Source organism: Spermophilus citellus (assembly GCF_964194105.1).
Source record: "Spermophilus citellus genome assembly, chromosome: 2".
NCBI lineage: Eukaryota > Metazoa > Chordata > Mammalia > Rodentia > Sciuridae > Spermophilus > Spermophilus citellus.
This window is the reverse complement of record NC_138183.1, coordinates 37,992,950-38,011,656: the sequence shown is the minus strand read 5'-3', so window position 1 is coordinate 38,011,656 and position 18,707 is coordinate 37,992,950. Positions and strand designations below refer to the sequence as shown.

The 18,707-nt window shown below is 35.6% G+C and overlaps 1 protein-coding gene across 11 annotated transcripts in view; it reads left to right on the top strand.

The window, feature by feature from the left end:
- The window catches only part of UNC13B (unc-13 homolog B), a 215,255-nt gene that overhangs the window by 53,574 nt on the left and 142,974 nt on the right, over nucleotides 1–18,707 (top strand). For 10 of the 11 annotated variants that reach the window (XM_081279834.1, XM_081279833.1, XM_081279830.1 and 7 more), the window contains exons 2-5: nucleotides 6,361–6,390; nucleotides 9,324–9,423; nucleotides 14,638–14,755; nucleotides 15,837–15,960. In XM_081279834.1, the coding sequence (XP_081135960.1) occupies nucleotides 6,361–6,390; nucleotides 9,324–9,423; nucleotides 14,638–14,755; nucleotides 15,837–15,960 (372 nt within the window). Of the gene's footprint in view, nucleotides 1–6,359; nucleotides 6,391–9,323; nucleotides 9,424–11,400; nucleotides 11,521–14,637; nucleotides 14,756–15,836; nucleotides 15,961–18,707 lie in introns of those variants that run through there. The other variant, XM_081279828.1, reaches the window with a different exon arrangement.

The following is an 18,707-nucleotide window of genomic DNA, read 5'->3' as shown; positions in this document are numbered from 1 at the left end:
CCTGTGGTTTAAGATTCTCAGTCTGTGGTTTTTTTTTTTTTTTTTTTTTTTTTTTTTTTTTTTTGGCAGTGCTGGGGATTGAACCCAGGGCTTTATGCATGTGAGGCAAGAACTCTGCCAACAGAGCAATATCCCCAGTAGTCTGTGGTTTCTTATTATGGCAACCCAAGCTAATACACAAAGTAAGGGAGACATTCTTTTTTATTTTTTTAAACTTTTATTGTATTTATTTATTTTTATATGGTGCTGAGAATCGAATCCAGTGCCTCACATGTGCCGGGCAAGCACTCTACCACTGATCCACAACCAATCCCCAGGAAGACATTCTTAACTCAGAGACATGTGGGTTCTAATGGCTACCTAAGGATAAGAGAGACAAGGTGGTGCATCAGGGAGTGGGAAATGCAGTCCTTATTTCCATGAAGCAAGAACCCTCAAAGTGAAACCAGAACTATAAAATATTTACAGAGAGATGACCAGGAAGTTTATCCATCTTAGATTGGACTCTGAATAGATTGAGGGAGGTGTCTGAATTAAGAATTCATAACTGTAGCCAGGCATGGTGTCACATACCTGTAATCCTAGAGACTGGGTTGGCTGAGGCAGGAAGATCACAAGTTTGAGGCCAGCCTTAGCAATTTAGCAAGGCCCTAAGCAACTTAGCGAGACCCTGTCTCAAAATAAAAAATAAAAAAGGCCGGGGATGCAGGTCAGTGGTTGAGCACCCTGGGTTCAATCTCCAGTATCATAAACTAAATAAATAAATAAAATAAAAATAAACAAACATGAAAAAGACCAGGCATATTTGAAAAGAACTGTAAAATAATACTTCTAGTAAAAAATTCATTAAAGTTAAAAACTGAGGACCTAACAGATGAGGAGGGTATTATTGAATTCTGAATGTAGACTAGAGAGAAATTATTCATTATTATTAAAGAGAAAAAGATAAAAAAATGTAAGAGAGGTTAATGTTAACAGAAATTTTTATTTTTGTGTAGGGGATAATAAGGAGAATGGAGAGGCAATATTTGAAGATAAATGACCAGACTTTTAAAAACTAACTAGAATAAAAAACCAGTTATTCACAGAGAATGACAGATTGATTTAGTACTCTCTAATAGTAATAATAGAAGTGCTGAGAGAAGTTGCTAACAAGTAGCTTTTTCCTAGCTAAATTATTAAAAAATGAAACAGACATTTTAGACAAAAATATTAGGATGTAAACTTCGGGATGTTAGGAATTTTCATTTTTGTCCCGCTGTATCCCTAATGCCTTGAGCAGTCCTGGCTCATAATAGGAATTTAGTAAATATTTGAACAGACTCTCACATTGCTTCTAGAAGAGGGGAATTAAAATGAAAAGTAAGGGTTGAGATACAAGAAAGGAAGTTAACTAAATAAATTGTCAATCGTAGGTTGCTGTAGTTTGAATATATTACCCCCAAAATTCATGTCTTGGAAACTTAATCTCCAATGCAATAGTGTTGAGAAGTGGCTCCTTTAAGAGGCAGAGCCTTCATGAATAGATTAATGTTACTATCACAGGAGTAGGTTCATTATTATGAGGGTAGGTTTGTTATAAAAGTGACTTTGGCTCTTTTTCTCTGATTAGATGTATTTGTGTTAATCACATTTTCATCTCTGTGATGAAAGTACCTGATGAGAAAACTTAGAGGAGGAAAAGTCTCAGAGGTCTTGGTCCATGGTTGGCCAACTCCATTGCTTTGGGCCTGAGGTGAGACAGAGCATCATGGCAGAGGGGCATTGCAGAGAAAAGCTGTTTAGCTTGTGGGGGAAGAAGGAGAGAGCCAGGAAGGGTCCAGGGACAAATAATTGTCCCCAAGACCATGCCCTCAGCAACCTATTTCCTTCAGTAACACCCCATCTGCTTACAATCACCACCATAGTTTATTCAAATTATGAATCCATCAAATGGATTAATCCACTGATGAGGTTACAGCTCCCACAGTACAATCATTCCACCTCTGAACATTGCAGCATTGTCTAACACATGAGCTTTATGGGAAAACATAACATGTTATTTGATACAAAGTTATTATGATTACAGGAAATTTATCCATATGCACTGGTTTAGAATTTAACCCCTATGTTAGATGTAGTTCCATCATGGTTTTCTCTATGGGGGAGGATAAAGGGCTGCTGTAGTGCTATGCTACATTCCGCGCTACTGTTTGAGCCACATCCCCAGCCTTCTTGTTCTTTTTTTAAAGTTTTTTTTTTCATTGTAGTTGGAAACAATACCTTTATTTTATTTATGTATTTTTATATGGTGCTGAGGATGGAACCCAGGGCCTCATACATGCTAGGTGAGCACTCTACCGCTGAGCCACAATCCCAGCCCTCTTGTTCTTTTTAAAGGATTTTTTTTCTTTAGTTTGCTGAGAATTCCAAGTGTACTTACTTTAAATTCACTTTCACATTCTGTTATATTAACATTGTTTGTTTTTCTTAGCGTTGATGTTTTCCATTTTTAAAAAATAATTTTATTGATTTTTTAAAAAATAAATGATAGCAGAATGTATTACAATTCTTATTGCATATATACAGCACAATTTTTCATATCTCTGGTTGTATATAAAGTATGTTGACACCAATTTGTGTCTTCATACATGAACTTTGGATAATGATGTCTATCACATTCCACCATCCTTTTTGTAAAGGCTTTTAAGTAAGAATCTAGTTTTAAATTAGGTCCTCTGGACTTTTGTCTATGATAATGTGAGATGTCACTATGTTCTGGTTCTGGCTGAGATTTTTTGCTTCAACCTGGTTCCCAAGGTTGAAGTTCTCCTTCCTATGCAACCTTCTTTAAAATTTAAGAAATGTCATTTTCATTGACATCTTTCTTTTTTAAAGGAAAAATTTTTTAATAACTTTATTTATCTGTTTATTTTTATGTGGTGCCGAGGATTGAACCCAGTGCCTTATGTGTGCTAGGCAAGCACTCTATCACTGAGTCACAACTCCAGCCCTTATTGACATCTTTTCCCTGGATTTAGCTCTCTTGCTTAGCTGACATTTGAAGTCTTTTTTTTACTTTTATTAGTGTTTTGCTATCTTGGATTCTGTTTTGTTAGCAGTCTTGAAATTTGGTGCCCAGAATTGAATTATTTTGCCTGATGTTTAAATTCCCTAAGCATTACCATCTGGTCTTATCTTTTACCCTTCAGGTTCCATTTCCTTTCCCTCACACTGCTCTCTTTGAGGCACCATGAATACAGATTATTTAAGCTTCCTTCTTTTAGTTTACTCACTTCCCTGTCTGGAGTGGTCTCCTTCTGCCTTTCTTATCTAGATTCTGACAGTTTTCAAGGCCCATCTCAAAGAGTACTTCTCCATGAAGACTTTCCTAATTACCTTCAGCCTCATTCTTTGAACCCTTGGTTTCATGCTCTTCACCATTGTTTCTCAGCCTTGGTATTATCAATACTTTTGGTTTGACAGTTCTTTGTTCTGGGAACTATTCTGGACACTGAAGAATTTTTAGCAGCGTCCCTGGTTTCTACCTACTAACTGTCAATAACATCACCTAGGAACTTATTAGGAATAAAGATTCTCAGGGCCCTGAATGCCACTGAATCAAGAAACAGAGATAGTTGAGCCCTGCACTCTGTGCTTTAATAGCCCTCCAGATGGTTTTGAGGTATGTTGAAGTTTGAGATTCACTTTCTCAGAAGATTGCGTTTTTCTCTCCTTTTTTTTTTTTTTTGGAGGAAAGAACTATTGTTATAATTGTATTGTTGATTAGCATAATGGCAAATTTATGCTTGAGGATCAGTTGCTAATTGCAAAACTTAATCTTTTTGAGGTAGTCTTAGCCAGGTATTCAGAGAGATGTGTGCTTTCTGTATTTATGGAAAAGAATAATTGGGAAGAGGATTTGAATTGATATGAAACTTTACAAAGGACATACTTATATTCAGTAAAAACAAATAGATTTTAGCAGTAATTGCTTCCTGAAAATGGAGAGGGCCTTGAAAAACTATTGAGTGACCATCTCTTGAAAGTATGAGTGGGCTGGATGTCATTTGCAGTGAAGCTTTTTTTTTTTTTTTTTTAAAGTTTTGATTTGTAATATAGTACAAGGAGTAGAACCTTTAAGTATCCTTTCCAGGCTTTGTGTCTTGTGTTTTCTTGTTATTCTTTCCCTGCTGCACTTAGCCCTAGTCTTAATGGATTTGATATTTGGTGCTTTCTGGAATTTAGCATTTTTCCTGCATGGATAGCCTTTGACCTTTCTCAGGAGGTGACATATCCAATCTGTATGTAGGAGTCCTTGTGAAGTTCTCTACTGACATTTTGGAAATAGCTCTTTGTGATCAGTTTGTCAGGAAACTCCTCTTGATATCTGCTTATTCTCAGAAGTTACTTGTCACTCTAGTTTTAAAAAATCCTCACAGCTGGATGTGATGGTGCACACCTGTAATTCCAACTTAGTGAAACTCTGACTCAAAAATAAAATAAAAAAGGGTTGGGAATGTAGCTCATTGGGAGGTAGGGTACACCTAGGTTTAGTCTGCAGTACCACTCCCCAATCCCCCAAAAGCTATCATCTACATCTGACCTATTATGATCGTTTTTGGGCATGAGTATAATGGAGGGATCTTCTTTTTTAATTATTTTTTTTTACTTATATATGACAGCAGAATGCATTACAGTACTTATTACACATATAGAGCACAATTTTTCAAATCTCTGGTTGTATACAAAGTATATTCACACCAATTTGTGTCTTCATACATGTAGTTTGGATAATATGTCCATCACATTCTACCATCATTTCAACCCTATACCCCCTCCCTTTCCCTCCCACCCTTTTGCCCTATCTAGAGTTTGTCTATTCCTCCCATGTTCCCCCTCCCTACCCCACTATGAATCAGCCTCCTTATATCAGAGAAAACATTCGGCATTTGGTTTTTTTAGGATTGGCTAACTTCACTTGGCATTATCTTCTTTAACTCCATCCATTTACCTGCAAATGGCATGATTTTATTCTCTTATTGCTGAGTAATATTCCATTGTGTATATATGCCACTTTTTTATTATCCATTTATCTATTGAAAGGCATCTAGGTTGGTTCTACAGTTTAGCTATTGTGAATTGTGCTGCTATAAACACTGATGTGGCTGTGTCCCTGTAGTATGCTGTTTTTAAGTTCTTTGGGTATAGAGCAAGGAGAGGGATAGCTGAATCAAATGGTGGTTTCATTCCCAATTTTCCAAGAAATCTCCATACTGCTTTCCATATTGGCTACACCAATTTGCAGTTCCACCAGCAGTATATGAGTGTACCTTTGCCTCCACATCCTCGCCAACACTTATTGTTGTTTTTATTCATAATAGCTGCCATTCTGACTGGAGGGAGATGAAATCTTAGATAGTTTTGATTTGCATTTCTCTAATTGCTAGCAATGATGAACATTTTTTTTCATATATTTGTTGATTGATTGTATATCATCTGAGAAGTGTCTGTTCAGGTCCTTGGCCCATTTATTGATTGGGTAATTATTATTATTATTTTTTGGTGTTTAGCTTTTTGAGTTCTTTATATACCCTAGAGATTAATGCTCTATCTGATGTGTGAGGGGAAAGATTTGCTCCCAAGATGTAGGCTCTCTATTCACCTCACAGATTGTTTCTTTTGCTGAGAAGAAACTTTTTAGTTGGAATCTATCCCATTTATTGATTCTTGATTTTTTTTCCTTTTGGTGGGGCTGGAGATTGAACTCGGGGTCTAATGCATGTTAGACAAGTTCTACCACTGAAATACACCCTAACCCTATTAGGATTCTTTATTTAAGTTATTTATTTATTTATTTATTTTTGGTACTGAGAATTGAACCCAGAGGCATTTTACCACTGAACTGCATGCCCAGTCCTTTTTATTTTTTATTTTGAGACAGTGTCTTGCTAAGTTTTCGAGGGTCTTGCTAAGTTACTGACACTGGCAATGAACTTGAGATCCTCCTGCCTCAGCCTTCTTTGTCATTGGGATTATAGACATGCACTACTGTGTCCAGCCTATGATGAGTTTTAAATAAGAAATATTTGTAACTTAAAGCTTAGAAAGATCTCCAACATGAAACTGATGGCCTGCTATAGGAACAATGTAGCTCTCTCTACCTCCCTGAGGAGACTGAAACAGAGATTTCTGCATTGGGTATGAGATTATATTGTGTGACACTGAACTCTCTTCAATGAAGAACTTCTTTTCTCAAGAATTACACTTGACAATGGAATCCCACCTCTAATATTGGCACATAGCAGGTGCTCAAGAAATGTTGTTGAGGTAAAAAGAATTTGTAAAATTCCTCATAGTATCTTCTTTTTTCTCTTATAGTTAAAAGAGCCAAATTCCAGGGTTCACCAGGTAAGTCCATCCTTCTATTATTTTGTTCCTTCTCCTTCCATACTTTCTGTGATTTTAAGTGTTCTTTAAAAAAATCATTAATTTTATGTAGTCCATTGGTTAAATTCAATAATTAACTAATTAATTCACTAAAGTAATTCATAACCTTATTAATTAAAATCAGTGCTATTGTAAAACATTAAAGTTGTTTGTATATCTGTGTTTGTCAATAAGTTGCTTTACCTCTTAGTCAACCCAATTCTACTTCTCAAAAGTAATTTTTTTTTTTTTTTTTTTGTACCAGGGGTTAAACCCAGGGACACCTAATCATTGAGCCACAGCCCATTTTTTTTTTTTTTTTTTTTTTTTTTTTGAGACAGGGTCTCAGTAAGTTGCTTAGGGCCTTGCTATGCTGAGGCCGGCCTGGAACCAGTAGTCTTCCTACCTCAGCTTCCTGAACCACTCGGATTACAGGCATGAGCCACCCCACCCCTCCTATTTAGAGATTTTTTTTTTTTTTTGTAATTTCAGACCATTCCTTTGTACACACTGTAGACAGAAATAGATCATATTCCATGTATCTTTGTGCGACATGCTTTGTCCTCCAGCAACATATTGTGAGCATATTTGTGTTTTTCTCTTTCTTTCATTTAAGGTACTATGTAGAATTTTGTTACGTTTTGTACTCTAGGATCTTTATATCTATCTACCTACCTACCTATCTATCTATCTACACACACACACACACACACACACACACACACACACACATACACATATATGTATATATTTAAAATATTTTTAGTTGTAGATGGACATAACAACTTTATTTTTGTATGTGGTGCTGAGGATTGAACCCAGTTCCCCATGCATGCTAGGCAAGTGCTCTACCACTGAGCCACAATCCCAGTTTGTACTCTAGAATCTTGATGGATGAATATTTAAATTGTTTCCAATGTTTGGCTATTATAAATAATAAATTTTCTTATGTGCTAATCGTTGTCCAGTTCTGCAAATGTAGTTATATGCTAGAGTCTAGAAATAGATTTAATGGGTCAAAGTTGTTTTAGTTTTATTTTGTTTTGGCAGGCTGGCAGTTGAACCCATGACCTTATATATACTCTTCCACTGAACTACATTCCTAGCCCCCAAAGTTATGTATTTTTTAAAAATTTGGTAGCTGCTGCCAAATTGCTATTCTTAATTTTTTTCTTTCTTTTGGTGCTAGGGATTGAACCTAGGGCCTTGCACATGCTAAGCATACTCTCTAGTACTCAGCTATACCAGTCCTGAAAGTTTTTACTAGATTATGATGAGACCAAAAGTATACAAGCACTTATTTCCCCAAATCCTTTTATCAGCACTAGATAATGTGAAACTTAAACCTTTGTCCATCTGAAGATGAAAAATGCTATCTACTTATTTTAGTATGCAGTTCCTTAATTATAAATGTCAATTTATAAAGACTTACTCTGGTTACTGCTGGGGAGGGGAACCGGGGGTTACTGGAAAAATAATGAACTTGGTTGGGAACCTAGGAAAACCTGACAAACCAGACCTTGTTACAACAGGAACTAAAACAGTTTCAGAGCCTACTGTTCTTTCCATAGGCTCTTAGGTAGGGCTTCTCTCTGAGGATCTCCTCTGTTCTTTCTCTGGGCTGGCTTTCTCTGCTTACCCATCTTGCATAAGATCCATAATAGCTGCTACAGTGGAATTTTTATGCCCTTTCTTCCAATTTTTGCACCAACCACCAATTTTCAGTAATTTTCCCCCTTCTATTTAAAATCTTTTGCAAGAGAATCAGATCTGTCTCAGCTCTTGGCCAGCCCATGACTTGGCTGTTCTTTAGTTGTGTCTACCCATGGTCTGATCAATTATGTATGATTTGATGTGGGGGGGGGTGGAATATAATATCATATGATATATAATGTAGCTCAGAGGCCTAGGCCTCAGTAGAGCCCTTACTTAGCACATGGAAGGCCCTGGGTTCAGTCCCCAGGACCACCAACAAAACAAAACAAAACAAAACAAAAAATACAGCTTAGTGGTCTACTGTATTATGTGGGCTTTTATCTTCATGTGTCTTTAGGGAAAAGAGAGAAGGATGTAGGTCAGAGTTCTGAGCTTTATTTCTAGGCCTCTATCTTTGTTTCAAATTCAGTTTATCCTCTCAAATTATAGTGTTTCCTTTTATGTGGCTTGTTCTTCAGGCCAAATTGTGTAGATTAAGCTTGAAGCCCTCTTCCTTTATGAGGATTTTGCCTCAGTTTTTATCCCTGTCAACACTCTGTAGCTGTTATCTTTCTACATTTTATCAAATTTACATGTTTTGTGTTTCTATTAGATTATTTCAGTTATTTTCTTCAAACTATAAGTGGTTATAAATTTACTTTAGTACATTCTGATTAGTTCTTTTTTTTTTCTTTTTTGGGTACTGGGGATTGAACCTAGTCCTATTTTGTATTTTATTTAGAGACAGGATCTCACTGAGTTGCTTACACCTCGCTTTTGCTGAGGCTGGCTTTGAACTCACGATCTTTCTGCCTCAGCCTCCTAAGAAGCTGGGATTATAGGTGTGGGCCACTACACCCAGCCTGATTAGTTCTAATTAACATTTTAATAGACTAAATCAATTAGAATAGGAAATATCTAATATATCTTGTATTTCATGAATCTTTTGTTTCAGTTTGCATGAGTCTGTATGTTTTTACTGGGTCATATGATGCAAAATATATTAAAATTTGAAAAATACCATATTAGATTGTATTCTTGAAGATGGTGTATGGTTTTATAATTTTTGTGACTCTTATGCCTGGAATTGTACAATGGATGCTTCAGAGTATTTGTTTTTTTTTTTTTGTACATTTAATAATGTGGATATTCTAAGGGCTTTGTGAGATTGGATAACAATTTGAGTTCTGATATTACATTTTTGTTTTGCATTTTTTCAGATAAATTTAACACATATGTGACCCTGAAAGTACAGAATGTGAAGAGCACAACTGTAGCAGTTCGAGGCGATCAACCTTCCTGGGAACAAGATTTCATGTTGTAAGTACTTTGCAGCCAGCATGCCTAAGTATTCTGTAATCTTTCTAAGGTTATGGCATCATATGAAACAAAGATTCTGTGCATACCTAAGATTGACAAAAAGTGCGAACATTGTTAAATATTCTTTTGGAAAACTAAAACCATAGTTATAGGAACAAGTGAGGTGTGTGGTAGGTGAAGTATATCTTCAGTTGTTTCTATGTAATAGATTCACAATCTATTCTTAGAGATGGATGATGAATGTGGGTAAACTCCTAATTAATTTATGAGCTTGAAAACATTACCTCATCAGATTTTTTTCAGTGATCAGAATTAGCATATTAGAAGTAGTACAATTACTTAGCAGAATATTAAATATAACTTTAATATTTTTTTGATTCTCAGAAGCCTTCTTGAGGAAATATAGCTGTACCTATCAGAGACAGTGTTTGTATCTACCCAAGTCATCTGCCTTAGAGGATAAATATTCTGTGCTTATAAGCATTTTGTTTTATTTTCTATTATTTTTTGCAGTGCTGGAAATTGATCGTAAGACCTCATATGTTAGGCAAGCACTCTACCACTGAGGCTATATCTCAACCCTTCCTTTTATGTTATTGAGTAAAATACCCTATGTTTGAGTAAATTTCTTATGGTAGATTTTCTTATGTATGACAGAAAATTAATATTTTTTAAATAAAATTCTGGCATTAAAAATATTTTCTCGGGCTGGGATGTGGCTCAGGCGGTAGCGCACTTGCCTGGCATGCGTGCGGCCCGGGTTCAATCCTCAGTACCACATACAAACAAAGATGTTGTGTCCACCAAAAACTAAAAAAATAAATATTAAAAAAAGAAATAATTTATTAAAAAAATATTTTCTCACACCCCTCCCCTTAATTTTCAGTATTTTTTTTCTTTTTCTAGAAGAGAAAAGTGTAGAATATCTTATTGAAGGACTGGGCTAATCTCTTAACTTTTCTTTTTTTTTTAGTTGAAGACAGTATGTCTTTATTTTGTTTATTTTTATGTGGTGCTAAGGATCAAACCTGGTGACTCACAAGTGCTAGGCAAGTGCTCTGCCACTGAGCTACAGCCCCAGCCCTCTCTTAACTTTTCTGAGTGCCAGTTTCCTTATCTCTAAGGATCTATCATTATTTCTTAACACAGATCCTAAAGGTGTACCTTACTTATTAAAAGGTTATATTTGCTTTTTGAGAGTAGGAGATGGGCATGAAGGAGATAAAGGAAAATATGTATTGAAAGTACTGTGAAATTTGAAATTGCTTTACAAGTTTTACAGTGCAGTTTAGAGAGGCATTGAAATGATTGTTATTTTTATGGAGAAACAGTCCAGTCCTCTGGGCTTTTAATAAATATTTTGCTACTTAAAGTACCATTTAGGAAGCTTTATTATAATAGTTAAACAGTACTAATAGTTAAAGAGGGCCTAGGCTAAGACAGTAACAGAGAGGCTAGCAAAAAAAAAAAAAAAAAAAAAAAACCAAAAAACAAACAAAAAAAATGGATAGAAGTGCTAAGGAGGTAGAACTAAAAGATTTGTTGGGATGATTAGGTGGGTTGTATGCTGCTCATTAGGTTGGGGTTAAGGTATTTGGATCAGTTTGTATTTGAAGTTCTTAGAGTTCAGGTAGGAGGTATATTAAGAAGATAGTTAGAAAACTGAACCTGGCACTTAGGGAATGAATGTGGTTTGGGGAAATATTTTAGTCAGTTGAAGCCATAAGCACAGATAAGAAAACTTAGAGAATGTATACTTTGAAAAAAGAGACTGGGACAGAGCCTGGAGAGCAGCAGCATTAAAGAGAGGATTAAGGAGACTAAGAAGGAATGAGTAGAGAGGTAGTGGAGAACCAGGAGTTGGTAGTGTCATGGAAGCAGAGGAAGAACTGGGGCTTCAAAAAGAAGGCTAGTGGTATCACATTACTCTGGTTGCCTCTCTCTCATGATTATAAACCTCATTTATTCTCTTTTTAGTTAAAGTGACATGAGAGCAAGACCACCTACCTGTTCCCTTCTTTACATGTGTAATGTGCAGAGTTCATACAAGTCTCTTCACATATTAGCCATTCCACAGTGTGGCTCTGGTATATAAAGGTAGTGATCCTTCTCTCTTCTGACTTCCAGTGCTGTCACAATTACTTCCTGTTATAACTCTTCCCAGCATGTGAAACACAGTAATCTTCTGCAGTCTGTCATCAGCATAGCTAGCTTTATTCTTATATGTTTATTTTCTAGTAGCCCATAGCATGTCCCTTGCAGCCCTGCTTTTGATGTGTGTGAATTTTCTTCTGTCTCCCATGTTGAGATGCTGTGTGAATTTGGCCCTCTCCCTTTTTACACATGGGTTTTGTTAGCTATTTGCTTTATCTTTTTGCTCCTCTTTGTCCTTTCGTCACTTGCAACTTCATTGCTGATCTTTTCCCCTCCCTTTATCTTTTTTCCTGTTCCTTGATGTATTATGTGACAATCTCTAATATTCATTTTGGTATTTCTCATTTATATTTAATATTTCTGTGTTTTAATTTCAGGACTTGATTATTTCTTAAGGAGGGTATCTTCAGTTATTGGTGCGAATGTCTAGCTCAGAATCTTGTGTACATGTATGCACATACATTGCTGATTGGAGTTTTTTGACAGAAAAAAGCAACTTCCCCAGGGCTCTAGGGATGAGGCATAAATAGAATTCTCAGACTTCTCTTAGTTGTGCCTGCTGAGCACACAGAGATGAGAAAAGAAGCTTCTTATAGAAGACATTTTCATTGTTTGAACCATATTCGCCAGAGAGTTCTCTAAAGAACAGATTTTCTTCATCTATTTAAAGTCATGCTGTTAAAGACCCCTAGCTATTTCTTTTATCATTGGCTTGAGATGCTTTTTAGGAGTTGCTTTAGGAATATTATATATGTATCCCTAAGCAATGTTTCTTTTCCAGATTCAAATGAAAGGTACTTCAGATTTAAGGGTATTACATGTATTTTCAAAGACTGATTAATTAGGCTGACTGACTATATGACAAAAAGCTCTCTGAACATCCTTAGTGGCTGGGTAAGTCATGTCATTTGTTGCTTTGAAGAGCCCAAAGTTGTGGAGACAAGAACTGGGTCTGATGTTAATGTGTCTTCCTTAAAGTACCAAGTTATATATATATATATATATTATAAGTACTCAGGAAATATTAATTAAATGAATAAATGAACTCATTAGCATGTTCTCTGTGTTATATGCTTTGTATGTATGTGAAAATGACAGATTTTCTTTCATTGTGTAATTTCAACACACTTGATGTGAATTCAATGACTATAAATCCACATCCTTGTAAATCTGAGAACACTTACCTCATAGTACAACAGGGAAGCCAGGCAGGCTTTCTCAACAGCACATACTTGAAACTTCTGGTGATGAATAGCTTTTGTTTCTGAGAATGCCTTTCTGCTTTTTTTGATGGAATTGTCCTTTTCTAGTTTTTCTTGCCGTTCTTGCCCTTCAAGTAACCTTGCATCCTAATAAGAGCTTTCTGGAGAATGTTTTTAGCATTAATATGTTTTTTGCCATGCATGGTGGTGCATGTCTGTAGTCCCAGCAGCTCAGGGAGCTAAGGTAGGAGGATTGCAAGTTTGAGGCCAGTCTTAGCAACTTAACAAGTCCTAAGCAACTTTGCAAGGCCTTGTCTCAAAATAAAAAAATCAAAAGGGCTGGGGATGTGGCTCAGTGGTTAAGCACCCCTGGGTTCTGTCTCTGTACAAAAATAAAATAAATAATATAAGTATTTTTATGTTCTACCCTAAAATTATGATTTGTCCTTATAAGCAGATATTCTACCCATGTATGTTATTTCTTTTACATAGTGATTATTTGGCTCTTTCTGGAATGATTTCTTTTCCAATAATTACTATATTATTATTATTATTATTATAAGCTTAACTGATAATGAGAGTCCTCCAGGGACTGAGTGACTTGACCTATATTCTCCTCTAACGCTCTAGTGTCCCTCACCTGCCTTTGCCCACTTGTTCTCATCAAACTTATGTGTTCTCATGAGCCCTTTTACTTCTACCTAGATTTCCTTTCATAACTCTTGTAAAAAAAAGATTTACCTTTCCTAAAAACTTCCTGTATACATTCCATAAGTATAAATTGGGGCAGTGTTATCAATAAAACATATAGGACTGTTGCCTAAGGGTAGAAATTGTAGATAGGCAGGCAGGCATGGCAATAATGGCTTCATCACTTGGCCTTATTAGTCTAACCATGATTATATCTCCAAAGGCTAGGGGACAGTGAGAAACACATTTTTCTTTATTTCTTTCTCAAAATTTATTAAGGTTTAATTGGTATATAAAAATGGCATGTAATTAGTGCATATAATTTGGCAAGTTTGGACATATATGTGAACTTGTATTATTACCACCACCTTGATCAAGGAAATAAACATACCCATCACCTCCAGCAGTTTCCTTGTTCCTCACCTTTTGTGCTAGGAACACTTAACATGAAATCTACTTTCTCAACAAATTTTTAGGTGTGCATGCCTTATTGTTAATTGTGTGTGTGTGTGTGTGTGTGTGCATAAAACATAGGTAACTATGTTACATAGCAAGTCTCAGGATAGCAAGTCTCAGGAACTTACTCTCCATTTTTTTTTTTCCTTTTCAGGGCACTGGTGATTGAACCCAGGGGCACTTTGCCACTGAACTGTATTCCTAGTCCTTCCATTCTTCTTTCCTAACTTCCTTCCTTCCTTCCTTTCTTTATTGTGGTACTAGGACTCAAACCCAGACCCAGGGCCTCACATATGCTAGGCAGGTGCTTTATTGTTGAACTACATCCTTAGTCCCCAGCCCTTTTTATTTTTATTTTAAGACAGGATCTCACTAAGATGCCAAGGCAGCCCACAAACTTGTGATCCTCTTGCCTCAGTTTTCCAAATCTCTGGGATTACAAGTGTGTGCCACCACACCCAACTGGGGCTTACTCATGAATAATGAACAAAAGCAATTTTGTGTGTGTGTGTGTGTGTGTGTGTGTGTGTGTGTGTGTACCTTAACATAGATTCTGGGAACCTAAAGATGATTGCAGCATTCTGAGACATTTTGATTTTCCCTAAGAAAATATCCTGGTTAAGAAAGTATTTAGGATTAGTAAAATGGGAAATGTAACATTTGTTTCAATTATCTGGCTTTGGTCAAACACCTTTCTTCTTCTTTTCTCTAGTGAGATCAGTCGTCTGGACCTGGGTCTAAGTGTGGAGGTATGGAACAAAGGGCTGATATGGGACACCATGGTGGGGACCGTGTGGATTGCACTGAAGACAATTCGTCAGTCAGATGAGGTCAGTCAGTGCATTGCCTGTTTGGAGGTATGGTTTAGCTCTTCATTTTCCTCATCTTGGCTTCACTTCAGCTGATAGTCATCCATGCAACTCAGATTACTCTTCTCCCTTTCTAATTAAGAGGGTTACCATCCTCACCCAGAGGGTCATGTGATTATAATTAAGTCTGTTTTTCCATATATCCCAATACTGAATTCAGAGATAACAAAGCAACTCCTTAGCCTTATTAGGTAGATAGCCTCATCTGGGTAGTGTGCATGTATGTACCTACATTCTCCTCTAAGACATTGTCCTGGGAGAGGTCCCATTAAAATTTCTCAGCTAACTGGCTGGATTTTTCTTTTGCTTTGTTTGAGTCACTTAGGGAACTGGTTTCAGTCCTCTTCTGCATGTAACCCTACCAGAATTTAAGGAACTTCTAGGCTTAGCAATTGCTATTCATATGGTCTTCATGCATTATTTCCTGAACTGAACTCCCGTTCTACTTTCCCTGTTTAGAATATAACTCAGATAGCATAATTTCCCCACATATACTCACTTTGTATTAGACAGAAGCTATTATGTTCCTACTTGGTTTTCACATGAACTATGTGTTTTTTCCAGGACTGGGAAAGTTGAACATATTGCCTCCGTTTTCTTTTATTTCTGGCTAAATCTCTACTCCCTCAGGCAGATGAGCAGTTTATTTTCATTGCATCTCTTGCTCATTTCCGTTTAACTAGCAATGTCAGTAGCTCTTTATTGATGAGAAGCAGAGACATATATCATTAAGTGACACAGTCATTAAGAATTATGCAGATTAAATATTGATCCATGGAATGCTTAGTTTTAGAGTTTGGTACTCAAGAAATCTGTCCTGAAGAGAGCTAAGCATAATAAAAGCTGCTCTCCCCACTAAAGTTGGAGAACAGAAGTCTATGTGTAGCACAGGCAGGTCATAACAGTGGCATGTGTGCCTTATCAGGATATAAGTGGCCCTCAGAAGCTCTCAAAAAGGGAAAATCAGAGAAGAACACCTGGCTCTCGAATCAAGAGGAAAGCCAAGAAAGATTAAAGTTTAATTTTGGATTTTGTTTCCTAGGAAGGGCCCGGTGAGTGGTCTACATTGGAGGCTGAGACATTAATGAAAGATGATGAGATCTGTGGAACTAAAAACCCAACTCCTCATAAAATCTTGCTTGATACAAGATTCGAGTTGCCTTTCGGTGAGTCTTTGTGATGAGATTTTTAAAATCACTTAATACTTTTTACCATATTGTGTGAGATTGTTGGCTAGTTGTTTCATGAATGTATATTTTATCTTGTCACCCATTTCCTTTGAGAGCATTTTGTCTTCATTTCTATGCCCCATGGCCCCTGGCTTAGGGCAAGGATGCAAAGCAAAGTCTAGCAGGCGGTTATTAAAAATCCACAATAAAAAGCATACTATACTCTTCAAGTCATTTAATTTTCTGTGACTGTTATTATAATTTATGAAATATCTGCTTGTTAGATTTATTATTTTGAAAATATATTTTTTAATATTTATTTTTTAGTTGTAGTTGGACACAATACCTTTATTTTACTTATTTATTTTTATGTGGTGCTGAGGATCGAATCCAGGGCCTCACACTTGCTAGGTGAGCACTCTACTGCTGAGCCACAACCCCAGCCCTTGAAAATATTTTAACATTTAATATCTTGAAGTAAATATATACCTTATGATTTATTAATTTAAAAGAGAACTGATAAATTGAACATTATCTTTATTTTAAACAAATTTTAAAATAAGAAAAAATACATGCTTCTGATAAAAATTCAAATGGAAATGAAATGTATGTGGGTAAAAAATTAAAAGTTTCTTTCTACTTCCTTTCACCTCCTTTCTATTCACTTGAGATAAACCACCAATAACTTTTCTGTGTCTTGGTCTAGACACAGATTTTCTAGGAATTTATTTTGGCTAAATTTGAATCACACCTTATATACTGTATATTTATTGTGGTATATAATGTTGTATAAACTACTTTTTTGTGTATATTTGGGACATTATTCCATGTTATACTTTAAGAACTATCTTACTGATCTGAAAAGCTGTGTTTACTATAATTTATCCTGGTAATCCTTTACTGTTTGACATGTAATTTGTTTCCATTTTTTTGATATATATTGCTATAACTAATAACGTTATATATCTATGCCCATTATGAGTCTGGGATAAATATCTTACAGTAGAATTACAAAGTCAAAGGGCACAATGCACATCACTGTTTTTCAAAGATACTGCAAAGTTACTTGTTAAAACGATTGCACAATTTATACTTTTACCCACTGTTTGATGAGTATTTACTTCTGCATATCCTTGCCAACATTTTGTATGTTCCAGTTTTTAACCTTTGTCTATCTAATTGATTTAAATTGTTTTTTGTTTCAGTTGAATTCTATTAGTGTAATTTTAATTTTTATTGTTCATATTGTTGATATTTACATATACTTTTTTATTGCTACTGTTTTATGATTTCAATTTATTTAGGTCTTAGATCCTATGGTGATAAAAGCTAAAAATAACATGATTTTTCCAGCTAGTTCAAAAACAACTGAACTCAGAACTAACTATATACTTTAGAAAAATGGAAAGGAAAACTTGCTTGTGAAATTGTAGGCTAAGAAAAGCAAATGGAGTTCTTGTTTTTAGCTTAGTTGCTTGTATTTTTAGTGCTATATTCTTGACTGTACCAATTTGGAATAGAATTTTCATCTTGTTGAGCTGGGAGGGAGAGGAGAGTGAGTAGGTCTTGGTTTATATACTTATAGACATTGACTGTTCTTACCAAATTTTAGTAGATTTTCTTCAATAAATATTTCTTCAGATGCTGTTGTCCTAGGAACATTTCTAGAGACTTTAAATGGTTGTTTTTAAATGTGTATAATCGATTTTGCTAGGGAACATGTTTTTGAAGCAGGTTACACTGTTAGGTTAGGAGTTCATTCATTCCTTATTGAATTTTAAACAAATATTCCTCTGTTTCACTACTGCATCATTTATATTCTGTTTTATATATAGAAGTATGCATTTCTGTCTAGATTTTTAGTTTCTCGAGGTCCTTGTGTAGTTTTTCTTGGTATGTCTAGTGTTTACTTGGTATGTAATAATGACTAATGGCTATTTGAATAAATGCTTAGGGTAAAAACTTATCTAAGTAAAAAGTTTATTTTTCACTGGAGTTAATATGAATGTGCCTTTGACCCCAGTGATAGAAAACTTTGACCTCAATGATAACACTTTGGCCCTAATGATAGCTAGCTTGGGATTCAGTTTTCAAAAATTTAATGATCCTTTTAAATTTTTGAAAGAAAAATTTTAGCTTTCAGCATCCCATATTTTGACAAAGGAATTTTCTTTCAGATAATATAGAAACTTGTGAAACCAGTTGTGTGGTGCATGTCTGTAATCCCAGCTACCTGGGAGGCTGAGGCAGGAGGACCACAAGTTCAAGGCCAGCCTGGCAACTTAGTGAGAACCTGTCTCGAAGTAAAAAGTATATTAGAGCTCAGGTTGTAGCTCAGGGGTAGAGTGCTTGCCTCTCGCATATGAGGCATTGGGTTTGATTCTCAGAACTACATAAAAATAAATAAAATAAAAACGTATGGTGTCCATCTGCAACTGAAAAAATTTTAAAAAAGCAAATTAAAAATTTTTTTTTAATTGTTGATGGACCTTTATTTTATTTATATGCAGTGCTGAGAATTGAACCCAGTTCCTCACACATGCTAGGTAAGCACTCTGCCTCTGAGCCACAACCCCTTCCAAAAGTAAACTTTTTTAAAAATAAAAGAAACCTATTTAAAATTCTGTTAACCTGTGAGAATTTATAAAATCTCCTGTGTGAATTGTGCAAAAAACTTGGGAAGTATCAAATATATAATCCTGGGAAAGAAAAGCAAAGCCAGTGTGGTACACAAGTAGGTCTTA